General features: G+C 38.8%; 1 protein-coding gene across 1 annotated transcript in view; it reads right to left on the reverse strand.

Moving 5' to 3' along the window:
• Positions 1-6333: 6333 nt before the first annotated feature.
• SEC63 (SEC63 protein translocation regulator) overlaps positions 6334-23492 on the reverse strand; it is an 81171-nt gene continuing 64012 nt past the window's right edge. Inside the window, exons 17-21 of the mRNA XM_006156959.3 lie at positions 19736-19894; positions 18029-18130; positions 12360-12458; positions 9298-9402; positions 6334-7417 (exon numbers count right to left, since the gene is read on the reverse strand). Coding sequence (XP_006157021.1) covers positions 7274-7417; positions 9298-9402; positions 12360-12458; positions 18029-18130; positions 19736-19894 — 609 coding nt within the window. The 3' untranslated portion in view covers positions 6334-7273. The remainder of the gene's footprint in view (positions 7418-9297; positions 9403-12359; positions 12459-18028; positions 18131-19735; positions 19895-23492) is intronic.

Here is a 23492-nt window from a genome sequence, read left to right on the forward strand (position 1 = left end):
AAAGAGTAACTGCACTGTTGGTTAGGAGCCAGGAGTTGGCTGGGAGAGCGACGACTCTGAGACACGCACAGGAGGCCCTGCCTCCTTCCTGCTTGGGCAGCTGCCCTGGTCGTCCCTTTCCTGCCCTCTGTGTCACATGTGCTATGATGTCAGGAAGAGGACCGTGAGCTTCTACAGGGATCTGGAAAGTGGCAGAAAGCATAGACAGTGACAGGAGTCCCAAGAATGGGCAGAAAATTAAAAAAAAAAAAAAAAAAAAAGTGGAGAAGCCTTGGCTCAGAGTATAAAGCAAGCAAATTTAACAACCATGCAGACTAACACACACAAATGAGAGAGGCTCTCGATACCACAGCGGTAGTCCTGGGTGTCTCCTTGAGAGTTCTCAGATCTGGTTTAAACATCGGGACTTTAGTTTCTCATTGAATTTTAGTCAGTTGCCGTATTTTTAACCAAAATACTGATCAGCATTTTTTTGTAATTGCTAGAAGGTACATGCACTCACCAGAAAGAGACAGAGAGGAAAAGTGAGAAAACACCCCCGATTCAGGATGGCCATGCCGTAATCCCATCTCTTTAGGAGTTTGGGCTCACACACGCACATGTGCCTGGCCTGTTTTTCAGGACACTGGGTCAGTGCTCAAACCGTGAAGTCAGCCATATGGAACCCAGCTGCATAACCCCACACCATAGACTAGTCCCTTGACAGCAAATTTATCACCCTCCCTATTCGTCTGCATTATCTGTAAATGACTTAAGGGTTAAAAACAAAGACAGGTCTTCCCTCAAAGGATGACTGGGTAAGAAGTGACACCGTTCAGAATATTTCTGTGTTCAACAACTATTTCAACCAAGGAAAGTCTCATGAGTCCCTGGGCATGGACAGTGTACCTGGAAAAAGAATATCACTAAAAGAATGGCAATTGGGCCAGCAAGTGGCATGGTGATTAAGGTGCTGAACTCCCAAATGGCCAATTGCAGATCAAGTCCCAGACCTGGCAGCTTACTTTCTCACTTTTCCTCTCTCTTTCTGGTGAGCATGTTTCCCGTAACAAATTTAAAAGTAATACTAAGGAAAAAAAAAAAAAAGTAATACTAAGGATGATAAATACAACTAAAAGAAAAAAACCAGCAACTATTCTACAAGGAACCAGACTTCAGAGGCAAATGTCTAGTTTGTCCAGAAGGAAAGGGTGTGAGTTTTGTCTCACTGGGGAAGGGTGGGAGGCAAGGGTTGCAGAGGGAAGTACTCAAAATCTTTGATGGTTACAACACACAATAGGTCATACTTTATTCCATGATCACAATGATTGGATTCAACTTAGAAAATTCTGGATATTACTTACACAGGCAAGTCAACCATCTTCGGTTCTAACATAAATCTGTATTTGACAAGGTAAAATATTTGCAAGAGGTTTACATGTACATTGTTCTCAAGGAAGATGGCTCCACCATTCCTAATTTTTACAAAATAGAACACATTTCCTTTGCAAACAAGTGTTCTATCCATCTTTACAGAGGTATATAGTGAAATCCAGCATTTGGGAGGCCATTTTCTGTGGGTCACTTACCTTTCTGCACACCTCTGAGCAGGGACACACACATTTTTGTTCTAGACTATCTTTTCAAGGATGTCGTCAGAGCTAACAGCTTTGAAAGATGGCATCTCCTTTTCAGGACGAGGGCAAGTTTGCAGTCCAGGATAATAAAGACTAGACATGTTAACCTGTAGATGCTTTAAAAGATCAGATTTCCCAAGCTCAGAAATCCCTCGCCTGCCTGGTCCATTCTGTGCCCCCCCCACAGAACCTGGAGGACAAGAGGAGCAGGTGAAGAACATGAAGCTCACGTGACCTGCTCACACGCCTCTGACCTGGCAGCCCTGTCTTCTGCTAGCATCCACGACACTGTGGCAGGTTTGCATGGTAGCTGCACAGAGTAAAAATATCTCAGCAGCTTCTTAGTTAACAGCAATCAGCCAAAAAAATTAAATTCTGCAGAATAAAAGAATTCGAGTCTTATCTGACTGCCCACCTCTCTCAAGCCAATAATCCAATACAACACAATGAGTAACTGTGAGTTGTCATCTGGAGTTGTTACAAAGGGACTCAACATTTCCAACCATAAAACCCCAAAGTAAATTTAATGTACTAAAGGACACATGTGAAAAAAAGACAAAGGGCAGGGGGGGGATACAAAAGATTAAAAGGCAAGGACGTTATTCTAGCTAGAAGGTAAAGACAGAAACAAATTACAAAGCATTTCTTTCATTTTGTTTCTTATTCCCACAAACTAAACCACTCCTTGTAGAATAAAATTACAGCCCTATCGCCCTCTACAGGAACCAGGCTGGAAGACACAAGGAGAGTTCAATGTCACTGTTTATATATCAGCTCACTCTGTCCACAGCTGCCACTATGCAGACTTTAAAGTGTGAACCTCAGGTGTTTGGAAAGGTAGGAGGGGCACAGCTTCCTGTGTACCAACTGACAGATTCATGTGCAACGACCTCATGCTGAAGAGTGGACAGTCCCTCCCACACTCGCCTTTATCTGTAGCAGCCAGATTGCCAGGACCACTAACACAACTGTAAGACTGTCTCAGAGCCCTAGCACGTCACCCCAAGCACTTCTGCCCCATTTCATTCCACGGCCAACAGCTGCTTAAAACCCTTCCCTTGGGAACAGCCGATGGCATAAGGTACGATGGTTATGTCACTGGACTCCCACGTAGTTGACCACAGTTCAAGTCCTAGACCTGGTGGCTTAAACTCATGCCAGGCACGTGTGTGTGTGTGTGTGTGTGTGTGTGTGTGTGTGCGCCCAAGATCCTGAGAGGAGAATGGAGAAGGGATTGTAGTGTGGCCATCCCCCCATGGGGGTGATTTCTCTCTCTGTCCCTCTTTCCAGCAAACGCACATGCCCTATAGCAAAAAAAAACTTAAAAAAAAAAAATTCAAACCCTTCCCTTGTCTATTAACACCATCTTGAGGCCTACTAGCTTCTCTTAGCTCTTGGGGGCCACAGCAGGGCAGGACACAGCAAATGCAGACCCTGTGAATTCCAGCAGAGAACATCACTCTGTGATCTCAAATGGTGAGTGCCAAAAGTCCAAACCTCAAGTCTAGCTTAAATGTTTGGCCACTCAATACCACAAAGCAGTGGTGTCCAAGCATTTTGATCATGCACTCAAAATCAGGAAAAAAAAATATAATGCACCAATAGATGTATTATTTATTTATAAATTATAGAAGTGTACAATTGTACAAGATATTATGTACATTATAAAACACACAAAAATAGAAATTTAAAAGGATGAGATTAAATACAAATAATCATTTTAACATTTTCCCAATGGACTGGTCATCTGCATACCGCTGGGAATGCACACATCCCCAGCTGAAACCACAGCCCTAATGCATGCCAATGATTTCTTTTATTTGGGTTTTTAGCTTAGGTTACTGAAAAACTTACAAGATCACATCTTTTTTTTTTTTTTTTTTTTAAGCTTTGCAAAATAGCCCTAACATCAAGTTTCAATGTGTGAAGGTACTTGGTGCTAACTTCTGGAGACATATTTATATTGATCATTACACAAATAGTAAAATGTCTTGTTAGCGTTCACCAATAGTTTTCACTGTAAGGCAGACCACATGGGTCAGAATATTTGGGGGGAAAATGGCTACAAGGAGCATTGAAAAACAAAGGATGGGGGGGGTGTCGATCCCATAGCAGTCATGAAGCATAGTGTATCGGGAGTCAGAATCCACATGGCAGACCACAGTTCGAATCTTAGCCTCAACAGTTTGAAATTATAAAAAGATTTGCCCATTAAAAGAAAAAAACGTTAACAAAATGAAATAGCCCATAAGGAACTAACTAACTTCTGTGCCTAGAGTGAAAAACACCTTAAGAAAAAGGCATCCCAAACAACGGTCATTGGCCAAGCCAATGGATTACAACGGATAGCCACACAGCTGCCTGACCTGGTACCAGTGGTTCTCAATGTGAGTTCTTGGATTTTTACAGTCCCAGGATCCAATCCCAGAGCCAGGCCCACAAATCCAGTAAATAAGTGATGAAATGATGAACCTATCAAAAAAATGTAAAGTGCTGAATTACATTTGAAATAAGAGTTATTACTAAAGAACACCCAGTATATAGCTTTTAACTGGCTGGAACAAATAACTGAATAAACACTATGGTCAAGAATAACGGGCTCAGAGCGCCTCACTACCTTCCTCAACACTTCTCCACATCAGTTGCTTGGTACCCAGGCTCCACCTAGGGCCTGAGCTTCCTGCCACACAGCAGGACAGCTGCACAAGTTCATCCTTCTCTACCGCTCAGTACAAGCCCAAGGCAGAGCAGAGCACAGGAACTGTTCCGTACGGGAGTCCTTACGCGGCATGCTCCTGAATTTTTAAAATACATTTGCAAACACTTAGTTAAAAATAAGTAAAGAGGACATGAATCTCTGACTAACTTTGAGACCGAGGTATCCACCTGGGGCCTCAATCTAGTTTTATAATGCCAGAATTCACAACAGCTACACTCCCCACTGTGGTAACTAAGTCTCCTTAATGCCAGGCTGTATTTTATCAATTTTGTATTTTATTTTTTATCAATTTTGAGGAGATAAAAGTATGTTTAATAAAGTAAATTTCATAACCAATTTCACTTTGTATGCACAGCTTTTATCTATATGTTCATCTATTCTGTCGACAAAATGTCAGTTTCCTGATAAGAAAAAAAGTGAAACTCAGTAGGTTTTCATCAAATTAAATACAAACCAGGGAACATTATTAATCATTTCAGAGAATGAAAGAAGGGATGGGGAGTTTGCAAATTGCTGGAGAAGTGAGAACCATAAGCTGATGGCTCACTCTCTCACTACTGCAATGTGGAGAGGTTGCCTGAAGTACTCACTAGAGGGAAACTTCTTTATTTGCTCAGAAAGTACATACACATCACACAAAGGGCAAGGGAAAACAGACGGAATTTTCTCATGTTGAGGTGATGCTGTTTTTTAAGCACTGTGGTGAGTTATTAGGTTGTGAAATCATCCCTCTAGAGAGTCTTAAAACCAAAACAACCAGTTGATGAAACGACTTGTAAAGCCTTTTTAAGTCAAAATAGCCACTAGGAAAAAAAAGAAAATACAGGTTGAGTATCCCTTATGCAAAATCCCTCAGATGTGTTTTAGATTTCGGACTTTTTCAGATCGTAAAATGTCTGCATACACATGAGACACCTTGGGGATGGAACCCAAGTCTAAAGATTTAAGTCAATTATGTTTCATATATATATTTTATACAAATAGCCCGGAAGCAGTTTTACACATTTCTGTACTGCAGCATTGTGACTGACCTGTTGTAAGGTCAGGTGTGGAATTTCCTACTTGTGGTACCATGTCAGTGCTCAAGAAGTTTCGGATTTTGAAGCACTTCATATTTCGGATCTTTGGATTAAAGGAGACTCACAACCTGTATTTGCCCCGAAAAGCGTCTTTCAAGAACACGAGGAACTATGCGTACTGCCCACTGCGCCCTTCCCTTGACTGGTCATGAGTGTGTTCTCTCCGGCCTCTCCTCTCAATTGACACAAGCTGACCACTCCCTACCACCATGCTCTGGGGACCGCAGCTGCCTCAACCAAAACTGGAGAGTCACAGCAGAATCCCATTCAAAAATTACACTCATCCTGATACTTGTAAAGTGAAACAAAAGAAACCACCCTCAGTGGCACAGGCTCCTGCTTGCCAGGGGAGTGTCTCACTAAACTGGTGACCAAAGCTCCATTTAAAAACAAAACAAAACAAAATTACTTTGACTATTTGAAAAAAAATTAGATCCTAAATTTAGAACCAAAAAAACCATTCGCCTTTTTGGTAATTTTCAAATTTTATTTCCAACTACTGCAATAAACCAAGTACCAATGGTAATTCTGCATGAAAAATAGCAACCTTTTAAGTAAACAAGGTCACAAATTAGTATTCCAAGAGTACTTTGGCCTATGGGGAGTTTGATAGAAGATTATTATAAGCAGTCCTTTAATATGACAGACTTATGCTTCCTCCATATGTAATAATAAAAATATTCGACTTACTGCAATGATTAATCATGTACACACTTCTACTCTTTATAAGCACTATCCTTCCCGTTGTACTACGTAAGGGGAAGTCCCGCTCACGCACAGATTTTCTATAGGAAATAGCAGTCACTTCAGCAGTAACGTACACATTATTAAATTTTTAGTTGAAAAATAAAAGAATGGGTTACCCTATTTATATCCTTTTTCTGAGAGTAAAAAGACACACACCATTACAAACGTAAAATGAGTCAAACTTCTATTTTATTGACAGAAGTCCAAAATGAATACAAAAAAAAGCCTCCTTTGCATGTTATACTTATTTTCCTTAAGAGGATTCTGACAGAGTCAGGTAGATTAAAAGCTAAGAATGTAGTTCAGCTTTTATAGTGAACCTTTAAAAAAAGGTGTAATAACATAAGCCACCAACAGCAGAGAACATATGGTCCCCAAATCACTTTTAGACCTGTAGCTTATTGAAGGAATTAGATCCTGCATTGATCTACTAAGAGGCTTAAAATGTTACAAGACATTAAAAGCCATTTTTATAACTTGCCTGATAACTCCGGGCAGTTAAGACAGACCTCAAAATGTAGCCCTCTATCTTATGTGGAATGTGAGAGAATGCCAACTTACAACTGAGTCAGGTAAAAATGAAAGATTTAAAACTAGGAATGGAGCTGTTATAAATAGTCCTATGTCACTTCAAGAATGTCAATAAATGAAGAATAGTGTTCACCAAGAGATTAAAAACTTGAGCGGATGTTACTTAAAACATAATCGTGGTGATTACCATATTTTAATGTTTACTAAAACTAAAGCTGAACGAAGAAAAGTTGCTCATTTATAGATTGTTTTTCATGTACTTTTTACTGGGACCATAAACTGATCAGATAATACATAGCCCACACTTCTGGACAGTTATAAGAACAAAAGATTTATTTTATCATTTTGCCGATGAAATAAATGCACCATCCCATACTTGAAAGGCTTCCATAAGCCTTTGGCATTTTTCAGACTGTACCAAGGCACCGCCACTGCCTACGTACACTATGCACCCATTTCCAGTAAAGAAACTAACACCTCCCTTGACATAGGTTCTGCACTGTTTCTGGTTTATTATACACTTCGAAAACAGCAAAGATTTCCAAGTATGTGCAAACAGTGTGGTCCATTCATAGTACAGCTTAGTCATCATCTTCCTCTTCCTCTTCCTCTTCCTCAAAGCTGTCTTCAAAGCCCTCACTGTCCTCCTGGTCTTCATCCCCTTCTATTGCTGTGTCCCACTGTGGATGATTTTCTGGCACAGGCTTAGCCTCATGAACTTCCAGCTACAAAGAAGAATTTATGTAGACATTAGAAAGTGGGGCGGAATAGTGAAAGAAATATCTGATAAAGAAAAGGTTTTCTTTGACCACAACAGTTATAAAGAAACATTTTTATGAATGCAACTCTAATAACATATTCATTTAGAATAGATATTTCATCCCAGAAATGAGAGTAAAGTAAGTAAATCTGTTAACACATTAGTGTAGGTAAATTTCTTCTCTTTTTAAAACTGTTTTTTTTTTAAAGAATTATTTATTTAACTTATTCATTCACTCATTTTAATTTGACCAGAGGGAAATAAAAGGTAAGTGGGAAGGAAGCAAGACACGGGGTCTGGGACTCGAACCATGGTTGACTATGTGGGAATGTCCAGTGCCTTAACCACCACGTCACCAGCTGGCTCATAGTGTAGGTAAATTTCCAATAGTTTCCTACTTTGACTTCACAGAAGCTATATAATTTATGACTGTAATCTGTGTAGCAAAAGTTTAATAATGGTGAGTCTCGAGGAAGAACAATGAGTGCTATTTTGGTACCCTGCTGAAGGCAGAAAACTCAAGTGTGACTTTCAAAGAGATCTGTGCAGCCTACAGACTTGTGAAGTCAAGTTCTAGAGCCAATGTAAGAAACGCGGAACATGCACAGGAGAAGGGTGGCTCGCCTTGACTGGCTCCCCTTACTCCACACAGAACAGGATCTAATACTACAGAGGGCCTTTTGCAGAAAGCTCAATGGAAATGGTAAACACTAAGCATGTGCTTCAAATGATACCTACAGAAAGTGCAGGATCAAAGATGATTTTTAAACACCTTTGAGGGGCCCAGCAGGTGGCATGGTAGTTAAGGTGCTGGACTCCCATATGGCCGACCATGATTTATTTAAGTCCTTGATCTAGTCATGCGCTTTCTCATTCTCTCTCTCTTATATATGCCTGTGGCAAAATTTTAAAATAACAATAGTGATAAATAATTCTTTAAAGAAGAATAGTTTCAGGGATCAGCAGATGGCACAGTGGTTAGGGTGCCGGACTACCACATGGCTGACTATGGTTCAAGTCCTAGACCTGGCAGCTTGAAACTCACACCAGGCATGTGTGCATGCCCAAAATCCCAAGAGAAGAATGGAGGAGAAGGGATTGTGGTGTGGCCTTCCCCCAAGGGGTGATTTCTTGCTTTTTATCTTTCTGGTGAGCGCATGTACCCTATAGCAAAAATCTCTAGAAAAAAAAAAGTGTCAGCAGTTAGTATACACTTCAACAGAATCTGAAGTTTAACTGTATTTTCTGGGGATCAGCAGTTGGTGTAATGGCTATGTCACTGGACTGCCATGTAGTCGACCGTGGCTTGAGTCCTGGACCCGGGGGCTTAAACTCACACCAGGCACATGTGTGTGCGTCCCCAAGGTCCCAGGAAGAGAATGGAGAAGGGATTGTGGCATGGCCATTCCCTGGGGGGTGATTTCTCACTTTCTGTCTCTCTGTCTCTTTCTGGTGAACACATGGGCCCTATAGCAAAAACCTCCCCCACCTCACTCCCCCCCAAAAAAATGCCAAAATTGTAATTTTCTGAAAACAAAACAAAACCAATGACCAAAAAAACCCATTTACAGAGGCCCTATAAAATGACAGCTTAGTATGGCACTTTAAAATGTTATCATTAAAATAATTTAAAGACTTCTAAATCAGGAACTCCCATAAAATCTCCCTCAACAACCTAAGTATATTATCATTAAGTGTAGCCTGCCAAATGCATCATATATGAAGTATGAGATGATATTTTTTCTTTCCATCACATTACTGACACATTTCAAAACTAGAAATGCTTTCCCAGTATTTTCAACACTCAAAAAGAAACTTTATATACTGAAGAGTCATTATTCTTACCTTCAGTGGTTTAATCTGATCCAAACCCATATACGAGTCTGACCTCAGAAACACTGTATACTGATAATTTCCAGGCTTGCCTGGTGCAGGAAACTTCAGTTCTACCTAGAAGATAAAATCAGCACTTAGCAACCTGTATTTTAAGGAAGAACCATGGCTCACTCCTAAAATTCCTAGACCCAAGTAATAATCAGTGTTTTACTCAGATAATACAAGAAGTCCTAAAACATAGTGTGAAAGTCTTTAACAATAACCAGAACACATATACATACAACACACACTCACACAGCTCACACAGTTGCATATGATATATACTGCACAGAAAGGAAATCAAGTTAGGCAGAATTAATGAGTTAATTTATATCTTCACAATTTAACAAAGCAACCAAATTCCTTGTTGACTATTGCCTTGATAACTTGAAGAGATTAAATAGGATATGAAAATAAAAATAAATAAAAATTTTAAATTAATAAAATAATAGAATTCACTAGACAGGAGAGAATTATTGCCAGATTACCTTATTTCTAGGATAAATGCCCAGTATTCCAAAAGGCCAAGAAGATATTTTGCTTCTCATCAGATCATCAATTTCAAATACACAATAAAGAACCCTCAGAACCTCCAATTCCACTTGGAAGAAAGAAGAATAGTTTTCTAAATGACATTTTGTGCTCTGGTGATCTGCTTCCAGTCCCCAAAATTCAGACTTTTTTTTGAAATTATATATTAAAATATGCCATAATAAATTAGGGAAAAAAGTAGCTGGAGATTGTTTTAAAAAATTAAATCTAGTTTGGCCTTGCCAATTATCATAAACCTAAATACTATAAAAGAAAAATTTCTAATTTATATTACCAAAAAAAAAAAAAAAAAAAGAAAATGGGTAAAAAAATAGATAAATATTAATAGTTAAGCCTGATAAAACCAAATGGAGAGAAATATTTGCACCATATCCCACAAAGGGCTGACTTGTTAATATTTCAAGAAAAAGTTTCAAAACCCATTTAAAATATATAACGAAAACGAACAATGATCACAGACACAGAAAGAAATATGACTTAAACACACTGAAAGTATTCAGTCTCACTAAATAGAAAATTAAAACTACACTGAGTACAATGAGTAATGTAAAAGCAGACTCAGAAAAGATTCACCAATGTACACTCAAGTGACTGGATAAAACACTGGTAGAGAAGAGGCTATTCACTCAGGGCCCAAATAATATTGCTAGAGTAGAAGGGGAAATGCTGTTTACAATAGAGAAAAGATGAACTAAATGTGCATCCTTAGTATTTACCAAGGTGGGGCAAACTGTGCCCCTGCTGTGATGCACTAAGTAGTCACTAATGTGGAAATGCTTGCCAAAAGTATTTAAGATAATAAAACAATGAGTAATGAATAAGGCAAACTCATATTTAGCAATATTCTACAAAACACCTTGCCTGGATTCTAAAAATGTCAATGGCATCAGAGATTCAAAAGGGACAAGAAACTGCTGTAGACTAAAGACCATGACAACTAAGTGTACAATGTACGATCCTTGATTAGATTCTTAATCTGAAAACAAAACAAAAGACTGTAACAAAATGAGTGGACTATTCAAGGGTATTTTTTGGACTGCATGTTAAATAATAAAACTACATCAATGTTAAAATTTCCGGAGTATAATTACATTGTCCTTGGAGAAAGCCCTTGTTCTCAGGAGATGTATATCAAGTATTAAGGGATACAACAGGTCATGATGCCTCCAAGTACCTTGACTGGTTCAGGGGAAGAAAACACAAACATCCATGCATGTGTATGTTTTGTGTAAGTACACGTAGAGGTGACAAAATGTAAACAATTAGGAGAAAGGTCTACAGAGTTTCATGACACTGTGCTACAACTTTTCTACAGGTTTTAAACTTACTAAAAGAAAAGATCAAAGGCAAAAATAATAGAGATACTATTTTTCACCTTTCCGATTAGCACTAACATTCAAAATGTCTGACACACTGAGATGCAATGGTTATACTCAGACATTCATTCTTTCTATGGATAAATAACCTATAAATTTTATTATCTCTATGAATTTACCACTTGGTTGAAGAGGTCAAAAACAATTCCTGTACCAAAAATGAACACTGTGGATTTATCTTGGACAATATTCTTGTCCACTTAGTCCAAGCAGAAAGACCCTTCCTTCTAGGAAACTTAACACATAAGAAAAGCAAGAAGAAAATAGAATGCAAGTTCCCACGGATTAAGATATGTTCATCACAATGCTACTTGAATGATGTCATTAACAGTGGAGGATGCCACATAATCAGAATTGCACTCTAAAAATCTAATTACCAGGGCTGGCTCTACAGCTTAGTGGTGGAGGGAGCCAAATCACACATGGCTGGCTACATGGTTCAAATCCCAGCTCTGGCAATTTGAGAGACAGGCGAGGCTGCTCAAGGTCCTGACCAGGTGGAGGGATGGAGAAGGGGTTACTTTGTGACCAAGCCCTCCCACTCCGGGTGTGCTTTCTCCCTCCCTCTCTCCCCCCTGCTCTTGGTGAGGGCACACACATTCTGGCAAATTAAATGAAGAAGTAAAAATCTAGTCACTAGTTGTTAACATTTATTAAGACAAATATAATATTTGGCACTGATCCAATAAGCACAAAAGTCGTAAATTTTAATAAAAATCTCATTAATTGTGACGAAAAGGAGAAAAGGTATACATTTTTAGACACTAACAGTGAAAATTCCTCAAAATAAGAACTTTAAAGATGAACTGGGTTATCTACCTATAATGATTGTTTATAGATTTCCAATGAGCTCACTGCCCTCAAGGACATAAAGAACAATTATAAAATGTGTCATAACAAATAGAATACAGTAACCCAAATACAACAAACTGCCTTTTTTTTTTGACCCCCCACATTCGTCTGGCCTGCAGCGCTGACAGTGCCAGCGGTGTCCCTGCACTACAACAGCTGGGCCAGATACACCGCTCCTCAGCAAGGCTGTATGAGGCAGCGCCGATGGCGAGATGCACATGGTTAGAAACTGAAATACTGTTGGATAATTACCTCTTCTGTATCTTTTAGTGTACACACATGATACGGCATGGATATTAACGTCTGTTCCTTCCTATCTGCGATATAAAGCCACCACCATTCTTGTTTTTCCTGGTTTAAAAAAAAAGAAGGAAGAATATAAATAATCAGAAAGATCTAGAGAAACACAGTTTTGCCTTGTCTTATTTTACAAATACCATCCTTATTTTATTCATTGTTGTAGCTTCAGCACTGGCAAAGTGGTACACAGCAGGTGTTCGGGGCCAGCCAGGGACAGGATGATGAAGGCAGCTTGATCCCACATGGCCGACGGTGCAGTTTGAGTCCTGGACCTGGCAGCTTGAGGAACACTGAAGGCATGTGTGCATGTGTGCCCAAAATCCCAAAAGGAGGGAGAAACAGAGGACTGTAGTGTTACCAACCCCCATGGGGATGTTTCTCACTTCACGTTTTCTTTTTGTCTCTCTTCAGCAATAACATGTGTCCTCTGGCAAAATATTGAAAAAAAAAAAAAAAAAGGTGTTCAAAAAGTATTTACTGGATGAATAAGTTGTTCTTAGCTACTTGTAGATCTGCTCTCTAAAGGTATTTTATCTTTAATTTTGGGGGTTTCAATGGCTCCTTAAAGTCTGCTATTGCACCTTCATATGAAAAACTTGACTTACCTTAAATGATAAAAGATATTCCAAAAAACAACGTAAAGTATTACAGCATCATGTAGCAAACAATCTTAGTAACCTTACTTGGTAACGAGCAAAAGTCACAAAGTAGGAATGGAAGGCACGTGGGCAGCAAGATAAAAAATCAATACATTAAAACATTTTATACTCTCATGAGTATAAGAGGGTCTCTCGGATTCTGTATAAAAGCCTGTTTAAATCTTTCACAACACATGCCTTTAAGAAGCTTGGTATTTCTAGTTGAACTCTAAAGACATTAGCAACAGAAAGAAGCTGCCACCAGAATGCGCAAGGACAGCAGGAAGAAATGAAAGAACCAAAGCCTTAAAACTATTTCTAAAAGGATTCAGAAGGTCAAGCCTCTAGAGGCCACACCTCAAAGTACTCAGCAACCATCGCTGTATCAAAACATGTAAGTAATTGTTTAGCCATCTGCTTAGTATCACCTGTTTAAGAACGAGGTAGGCAGGCCAGCATGTGGCATGGGGGTTAAGATAGCTGGATCCCACATAGTTAACTACGTGGTTCAAGTCCCAGGCCTGGAGGCTTGAAAATCACACCAGCTACACATGCATGTGTGCCCAAAATCTCAAAAGAAGAAACTGAGAAGGGACTACAGTGTACCCGTCGCCCACAGGGAGTCTTTCTCACTTTCTCTCTCTGGCAGGAGCAGGTGCCCTCTAACAAAAATCTTAAAAAGAAAGAAAGAATGAGGTAGGGTAGACAATTTTCTAAAACAGTTTAAAGAAAAATATTTTGGAGCAAAACATAAACTCTAGGATGCTCTTAAATACTTATTTAACCAAAACAGTATCCGACTTTCTAAACTCGCCATTACCAAAATAGTTTTAAAAAAAAATAACTTTACTGATGAGCTGGCTCTATGGCACAGTGATATGTGCTGCAAGAGAAACTGGATACCACGTGGTAGATACAGCTCAAAATCCCCAGCAAGGCATCCTGAAACATGCCAGGCATGCATGTGAGTGCCCAAGTCCTGATGGGCTGGAGGACGGGAGAAAAGGAGCTACAGTGCGGCCAGACGTAGAGGGCACTCACTTCTCTCCTTTTCATGTGAGCATGAATGCACTCTATCATAAATACGAAAAATATACAGGGACCAGCAGTTAGCGTAATGGCTATGTCGCCAAACTCTCATGTAGTCGACCGTGGTTCAAGTCCTGGACCCAGTGGCTTAAACTCACACCGGGCGCATGTGCGTGTGTGCCCAAGATCCTGAGAGGAGAATGGAAGAGAATCAACCCACCGGGGGGTGATTTCTCACTTTCTGTCTCTCTGTCTCTCGCTCTCTTTCTGGCGAGTGCACGCATCCTATAGCGAAAACCTCTCCAAAAAAAATATATACATATATACATAAAAAATTTTTATTTAAACAGTTTCACTGAGAAAATGTGTTCTTAAAATTGCCATACTCTCCATGTTATTTTAATTGTAAGAGATTAAAATCTAGTTTATTATCTTCCTAATAATGCCATACTAAGTTTGACTAAAAGTTCTTCTCTTGAAAACCTTAAGCTATCAAGACTACAATGTGAGACCACTGGATGGCATAATGATTACATTGCCGGACTCCCACATAGTCGACTACGGTTCAAGTCTCAGATTTGGTGGCTTAAACTCATGCTGGGCAACATGCTCACATGCCCAAAATCCCAAGAGGAGAATGGAGGAGAAGGGATTGCAGCATGACTACCCCTCTGGAGGGTAATTTCTCACTTTCGCGTGCGCATGCGCGCGCTCTCGCTCTCTCTCTCTCTCTCTCTCTAGCTCCAGCGAGCTCGTGCACCCTATAGTAAAAATCTCTCCAAAATAAAAAGACTACAATGTTAATAACCCTAATAAATAAACCAAAAGTACATGATGATGTGAGCATCATCTAATAGGAAAATTAAAGTCTTCTTAACCCAAAGCTGGGACTTGGTGTCTAGGTGTCTAAACACACAGTACATTAATACTTGGCTTTGGAGTTAAAGATTATCTGTTACAATTACTCAGGTCTGCTGCTGGAGCACAAAATGAGTGTGGCTATAACCTAATAAAACTTTATTTACAAAAACAGGCAGGGAGTCACACTTAGTGTGCAGGCTGTAGTTTGTCAATACCTGTTATAAAGCCACACAGACCTGGGTTATTTCATGTCTCTGCATCTCATTCCCTCTTTGCTAAATGATGAATGGCCACCTCTGGCCATGCTGTGAAGCTGAACTGGGATACTCCAAGTAAAATACATGCTAGAATGCCTAGCCTGTAGAGTGCAATAAATGACAGTTATAATGATTAATGAAATGAGGTACAATAGCACTTCTTAAGTCATTCTGACATTTGTCAGAGACATCACCACCATCACATATATGTAGCAGAAGCAACACAGAAGTATGTCCAAGAATGTATATTTCTTGGGACCAGCAGTCAGTGTATGTAGCAGAAGCAACACAGAAGTATGTCCAACAATGTATATTTCTTGGGACCAACAGTCAGTGTAACAGCTATCTCACTGGACTCCCATGTAGTCGACTGCGGTTTGCATCCCAGACCCAGTGGCTCAAAACTCACGTGCGTGCATGCCCAAGATCCCAAGAGGAGAATGGAGGAGAAGGGATTGTGGTGTGGCCATACCCCCTGGGGGGTGATTTCTCGCTTTCTGTCTCTCTGTCTGTCTGGCTGGCGAGCACACACGCCCTATGGCAAAAACCTCTCCAAAAAGAAAAGAATATATATTTCTTCTTTACCTCTGTACTTATGAGAATGGAGTGCCTGTTCCATTCTCCCAAGCTATTCCATTAAAATAAAATTTACTCAAGAATATTTAGTAAAAAGCAAGTATCCGTGATACTGCACTTATACCTAAAACACTTTGATGTGAACGTTAAAAGTAAAACAGAAGTTCTATAAGTTATCTATACTTTAAATAAAACTGTTTTTCTGTTGTATGAGATTCCTAACTATTTTTAACCCTGAGTTTAAGTAACATATAAGCCCATTATTACTAAGTGGGTTGCTCAATAGTTAGGTCAGTTAGGAAGGTATGTGAGAAAATATATGGGTAGACATTAGAAAGATTCTAAATAGGGATCAGCAGAAGGTGTAATGGTTACATAGCTGGACTCCCACATCGTCAACCACAGTTTGAGCTCCAGATCCACAGAGTAAAAGTCACGCCAGGTGTGTGTGCATACATGCCCAAGGTCCCCAGAGGAGAATGGAGGAGAAGGGATTGTGGCATGGCTATATCCTCAGGAGGTGATTTCTTGCTTTCTGCCTTGTCTCTCCATCTCTCCAGCGAGCACAGGCACCCTACAGTAAAAATCTCTCTGGGAAAAAAAAAAATTTAAATCAATTTTTAATCTGATAAATGGTGCTTAGAGATGTTTACTATGAAGATGTAGACTGCACTGATAAAATGCTCTAAGGAAGTAAATGAATACATCTATTAACTAAGCACGGTCTCAAATGAAACTGTTATATGGGTACAAATTATGCAGCTTACAGCATCCCTTGGCACTTTTAAACCAATCAATGGGTGGAATTTACTCACTTGGTTTGGGGATGCTTAGTGTTGGCAGACTACCTCTGCAATGGGCAAAATGCCTCTAACAGATGGGCAAAAAGCTCAGGACATGCCAGAAGATCAGCACATGCAGTAAGATAGAGTTCTAGGCACACTTCTCTCCAGGCCAAAACAAGTCTGTGCAGACCTACTCGTGCATTACTAGGAGAGCCAAATGATTTAGGAAATTGCCCTAAGCAGCCCAGCAACTACGGATTGACATTCTCAAGCAGAAATCAGATTTATACATGAAATCATCTGCCAATCCTGTGGGGTGAGCAGAAAAGCTGTGAGGTCTACAGAACAGTTGTCCTGAACCAGGGCAGCCAGTTCTTGACCTCTGCTCCAGAAAGAATCATCCTCAAAAGCAGAATGTCAAGGGGATTCCAAAGTAATTAGACAAACAAAAAAGCTGAGCGGGTCACAGCCAACAAAGTAAATAAGGACATGTAAGCAAACAGCATTATAATGTTCCGCCCTGAGCAAGGCTCACTCATGCTCAGTTCTTACTGAACTTTGTTCCAGGCCAGCACAGCCAGTCCTACAGCCATGGGTTTACCCTCTATTCCCACAAATGGGACACCCAGGGCCAGAGTAAGTCTGGTGGCTCCAGGTGGCCAGTATAGGGAAAAAAAATTAAGACTTTTTTCAGCCTATTTTAAACGTGGCAAGTGTGAAAGATTTTTAACACACTGAAAGATTTTTTTTTGGAGAGGCTTTTGCTATAGGGCACGTGCGCTCACCAGAAAGACAGAGAGAGAGATAGAAAGTGAGCAACCACCCCCCAGGGAGGATGGCCGTGCCGCAATCCCTTCTCCTCCATTCTCCTCTTGGGATCTTGGGCACGCACGCACACACGCCTGGCATATGAGTTTAAGCCACCGGGTCTGGGACTCAAATCACCGTCGGGAGTTCAGTGACATAACCATTATGCTAACTGCTGTTCCTGACAGTGAAAGATTTTTAACATGTGAAGATTTTAACATTTTTTAACACGTGAAAGATTTTTAACAACAATCAGCAATAAAAACCTTAAAAAATATACTTTTGTCTGGTTAATACTACCTCAATTGTTAGTGAGAAATCACCATTAAGCACAATACTCAATAATCTGGGCACAGAAAGGATATTATTGGGTGGTCAGGAAAGTCATGATGCATTTTTTAATAGAAAAGCATGTCGTGACTTTTCAGACGACCTAAAAGAAGAAAAGGAAACCCACAGAAACACTTCAAAAGTTAACAATACCCCTTTTCAACAACACATTCACTAAATGTAATTCATACTGTAATATATACTTTTAAAAATGCGGTCTATCAAGAGTAGGCCACATTAGCACATCAGAGCTAGTTCACACCATGGAGTGTAAAGCCAACTGAGAAAAATCTGAGAAGAAAGTGAGGAAAGCAGAAAGCCCCCGACCCCGGCCTCACCTCAGGGAAATACAGACTGTACACGGGATGTGTTATCTTCGATTTGGTTTCCAGTAGCGCTCTCTCCTTTCGCTGTATACTCTGTTGTAACTCTTGCCACTCCTAGTAAAGAAAAAAACAAAAACATCTGAAATCTAATGGTTTTGATCATTTTGATAAGTTTCCATTATTATTCTTGACTATGCTAAAATACCTACTTAGGCTAGAACCAGTTCCGTCCTACAACTCTGAGACCTAACTGCTTCACATGACCTATTCCGCCTGCCCGCCTGTCTCTCCAGATTGCCCCCCTCCTTGCACTCTGTTTTCCGGTCATGTCAACCTACCTATACTACATTTACCAAACTACTCCACTCCTCAACTCTGTTTATATTTTCCCCCCTTTCTCTGCCTATTAGTAATCCTTTCAGGACCAAGTGAATTATGAACTCTTGAGTAAAGCCTACCACAAAGGTTCTTATTTCAGGACTTAATTGTTCGCTCTCTCCTTTACACTACCACAGCACAAGATGTGTATAATCTTCATATATCCTCATGTTTACTTACACATTGCCCAACCCACTAGCCTACACATCACTCGAGGGCCAAAACTATTTCACATGTGCCTGTGTATTCCTGTCATCTAAGACAGTACTTGGGGTGTGACAATGGAGAATAATGTTGACCAAATGGATGTATTATTGGTCATATGAAAAAACTAGTCTGTCAAAACCCTAAGAGTCACCTCTGTTATCCCTATTGTACTCAAAAGGAATATATCAACTCTTTCTCAAAATGAGAAATAATTTTGGGGAAATAATTTCTTGATAAGAGATTTTAATTTCCTGGTAGTCGATTTAATTCTCCAAGTACAGGTGCATTATTTCCTCACACTTTGAAATTTGCCCTCTGCCTCTTCCTTGTTTTATTTTAGCCTCTCCCTTTGCCTCAGAGGCTATTTAGGGGATACCCTTTTATCTCTCAAATCATAAGTTACTTTTAGATCAATGGCCCAGTCAAAAAGAACAACAAACAAAAAGGAAACAGCTCTCAGTTCATTTGTATGAGACTCTAAGAACAGTTATTTGTCCACCAAACATTCTTGTCTACAGGCCGCCCATAAATCACACAACCTAATGCCATGATTTTATTTCCCCTGCTACTCTAAACCCTCACCTTTTAAATAAATTCTTTAAGAATTCCCCTGTCTTATATACAGCCCTATAAACACCAGCTTTTCCCTTAACCATCTTCTTAAACATGAGGGCCCAGAGTAACATTTCTTCTCCCCCACCTACTAGAGTAACATTCCCTTACCCTGGAACTTGTGAGAGGGCCTTCCAAGTAATAACTACTTGTTTTACAGCCCCCCCCCTGCCTGGATTCATAGTATCAGAGACATTGGCATCACTGAAAACTCCCTTAAGAGACTAAACTGACTTCACTTCAGACCCAGACCCTCCTTCACCCAGTAATTTAAGATTTAAGAAAATCAGGGGCTCGGAAAAAAGAAAAAAGAAATTAGCATTTGCAATCCTTGTTAGAAATAACTTTCTTTATAATTCTGCCATTCCTAAAAAATTATCTTACAAAGTAATCAAACTGTAAAATATATGGATTTTTTTTTTTAAAGATAAGCCAAAAGACAAGCAAGTAGGCAAGCAAACATCAAAACCCAAAATAACCATCACAGGCATAATTCTGATTATTTAACCCTATAAGTCTTACTGCTTCATCATCTTTGTTTTGTTTTTCATCTTGCTCTCTATCAGATTCTCTGTCACTACCATCATCTTTTTCACTCTGGGAATCTCTATTGGTTTCTTCTTCTTCAGAATCACTGCCTTTGTCAGAAACTTCTTCTTCATCTTCCTTTATTGCAGTGTCCTAAAAGGAAAAATTAAGCACAAAACTTCTGAAAATCTCAGTGAGTATATATCACTTGGAGTCCATACAGCTAATTCACTGTCAGCATAATTAAACTGGCTCAAAACCACAACTTCACATTCATACAGAATTTTAGAAAATTTTAAACAATCTTTTTTAAAAAATTAGTTTGTTTGTTAAAGGTAAGGAGGAAAGGAAGGACCCTTGGCAGGTCTTGGAATGCCACAATCCTGCCCCCAGTCCTCTGCCCAGCATGATCATGAGATCAGGTGTTCTAGTCAAGCTGGGATCTAAACCCAGGGCCCTCCCACACAGTTCCTTGTCCCCTGTGCCACCGCAGCTGGCCCAATAAACATTCTTATTTATAAAGATACAGGAGTCAGGTGAAGATTTTAACATTTGGCTATCTATTGTTGGTTACTCTATTCATTCTTCAGTTTATAAAACAACAAAAAAAGGTATTTATTTGCAAAGTACACTATCACAATGGCTAAAATGACTTAGTTTTCAGAAGAAACATCAATTACATATTTTATTTGAGAAAGGGAAATGAACAGTTTACATATAAAAATACTGCTTTAGGAGTTCAGGATGAACAGTTTACATATAAAAATACTGCTTTAAAAGTTCATTATCACTTTTAATAACTGACAGATTATACTGCAGTAAAGGAAAGCCAGTTTCCCAAGGAAAATATTTACTAGTCCATTTCAAGAAGCATGAAAAAGAACAGTATATTAAACACAAAGAAAAAAGAAGTAAATAATAGACTAAAAATCAAGAAAGAAAAAGTAGATACACAAAAGATAAACTCAAAACTGTAAGTTGGTGCTTTGAAAAGATTAACAAAATTGACTAAACCCTTGGCAGGAATACAAGAAAAAGAGACAAATTACCAATGTTAGGAATAAAAGAAACCTGACTAGATCTGACAGACATTAAAAATAAAAGAGAGAATGAATAACTTTGGCTAATAAATTTATTAACTTGGAGGAAATGAACAAATTCCTTGAAATGCAGCTTACTAATACTGATATAAGAAAAATGTAGAATATATGTTAAAGAAAGACTTGATAACTACACCTCTACTAAAAGCTCCAGGCCCAGATGGTTTCTGCAGAGAATTCTTCTAAACAGGAAACAAACCAACCTAGGCTTAAACACACTCTTCCAGAAAAGAGAAAACAGTACACTCCTAAAATGGTTATAAGGTCAGCCTAAACCTGATATAAAACCTGACAAGGATACTACAAGAAAGCAAAATGATAAACCCATATTGTCATGAAAATAGATGCAGGAATCCAAATAAAATATTATCAAATCAAGATAAATATAAGACAGGATATCTATGTAATAATACTATGACCAAATAAAATTTGTCCCAGGAATGCAAGGATAGCTTCAAATTTTTAAATTCATCAATATAATTCACCCTATTAGCCAGAGAAAAATAAAGTGATTATCTAAATAGATGCAGAAAAAGTATCTAATTCCATTATTTGCTCAAGATAAAAATTCTCAGAAAACTGATTAAGAATATTTGCAAAATCCCCACAGCTAACACTAGTGAGAAAATACTGTTTACTTTCCTTCTATGATTAAAGAAACAAGGGTAAGAGTGTCTACCATCATCGTTTCTAATCCATATGATACAGAAAGTTATAGCCAGCACAGTAAAGCAGGAGGGAAAAAAGTACAAAAAGATTAAAAAGAAAAAAGTAAAACTGTCTTCATTCACACATGGCATAACTGTGTACATAGAAAATCTTTAATAAAATAACTACAAATGGTTATAACTATTATCAATTCATTAAGACTCCTTGCTACCAGGTCATCAATTGGAAAACGACTATATTTCTACAACAACAAACATTAAGAAATATAATTTTGTGGGACCAGAGGTTGGTGTAATGGCTATACTGCTGGACTCCCATGTAGTCAACTACAATTCAAGTCCTGGACCTGGTGGCTTAAACCCAAGATCCCGAGAGGAGACTGGAGGAGAAGGGATTGCAGCAAGGCCATTGGGGAGTGATTTCTCGCTTTCTGTCTCTCTCTTTCTTTCTGGCAAGCACACATGCACTATAGCAAAAACTTCTTCAAAAATAAAAAAAGTATACATACACCAGCAAGCATCAAATACTCAGCAGTAAATCTAACGTAAGATGTGTTATACAACTGCCACTAGAAATTACAAAACACTGGTGAGAAAAATTAAGACAATCCAAATTAATGAAGATAAACCATAAGTATAAATACAAAGATGATGTATTACTAATATGTATATTATCTCCAGATCAAACCATAGGTTCAGTACAATATCAATTTAAATTCCAGCAGCTTTCTTAGATGGAAACTGTCAAATTTATTCTAAAATTAAACCAGAAATTCAAAGGACCTAAAATAGTCAAGACAATTCTAAATTAGCAAAATAAAATTGGAGGATTTACAGTGCTTCAAGACTTAACATAAAGCTACAACAATTAAGATAGTATGCCACTGGCACAAAAATAGAAAAATAATCAATGGAACAGACCTACATATCATATATAGCATAATGCCCTGTCTTAATGAGTAACACCATTACTGTTCAGTGAGGAAAGCATGTTCTTTTTAATAAATGGTGCTAGCATGAGTGGTCCATATCCCCTACCTCACACCATTCCCAAATATTAACTTAAGAAGGATCATGGAACTAAATATAACAAGTACAACAATAATGTTTCTAGAAGAAAACAGAAAAATACCTCCACACCCTTGAGGTAAGCAGACAATATCTTAACAGAACACGAAAGCATTAACCACAAAAGAAAAGACTGATGAAATGTGCTTCATTAAAATTAAGAACCATCGAAAGCTACCACTAAAAGAGTAAAAAAGTACAGACTAATATCCAGAATATATAAAGAATCCTACAAATCAATGAAAAGACAAACTATCCAATAGAAAACGAGGCTATCCAAACTGCAAGTAAGCACAAGAAAAGGTGCTTGACATTATTAGTTATGAGGTACATACAAATGAAAGCCACACAAAGACACCACCATGGAGCTACTAAACGGCTAGAATAAGATTGGTACAACCACTTCTCTGCCATCTTTCCATGCCACTATAGTGGTGCATATGAATATCCTGGCTGATGTTCTCAAAAGTATCAACAATGTTGAAAAGAGAGGCAAACTCTAGATTATTAGGCCAAGATCCAAAGTAACTGTCCAGTTTCTACTGTGATGATGAAAGTTACATTGGTGAATTTGAAATCATTGATGACCAGAGGTGGAAAAACGGTTGTAAACCTCACTGGCAGGTTAAACAATGTGGAGTGTGATCTGCCCCAGATTTGATATGCAACTCAAAGATCTAGAGAAATGGCAGAATAATCTGCTCCCATTCTTTCAGATTGGTTTTACTGTACTGATAACCTCATCTGACATCATGCACATGAAAAGCAAAATAGAAACGTATAGAAGGGAAAATGTGGGAACTCTTTTTATAGGGGTATAACACCCACATACAAATAAAATGCCTCAATGAAAAAAAATAATAAAGAAGAAGATTGGTAAAACCAGTACTGGTGAATATGCAGAACAACTGGACT

The sequence above is a fragment of the Tupaia chinensis genome, unplaced genomic scaffold (assembly GCF_000334495.1).
Source record: "Tupaia chinensis unplaced genomic scaffold, TupChi_1.0 Scaffold000527_1, whole genome shotgun sequence".
Classification (NCBI taxonomy): Eukaryota; Metazoa; Chordata; class Mammalia; order Scandentia; family Tupaiidae; genus Tupaia; species Tupaia belangeri.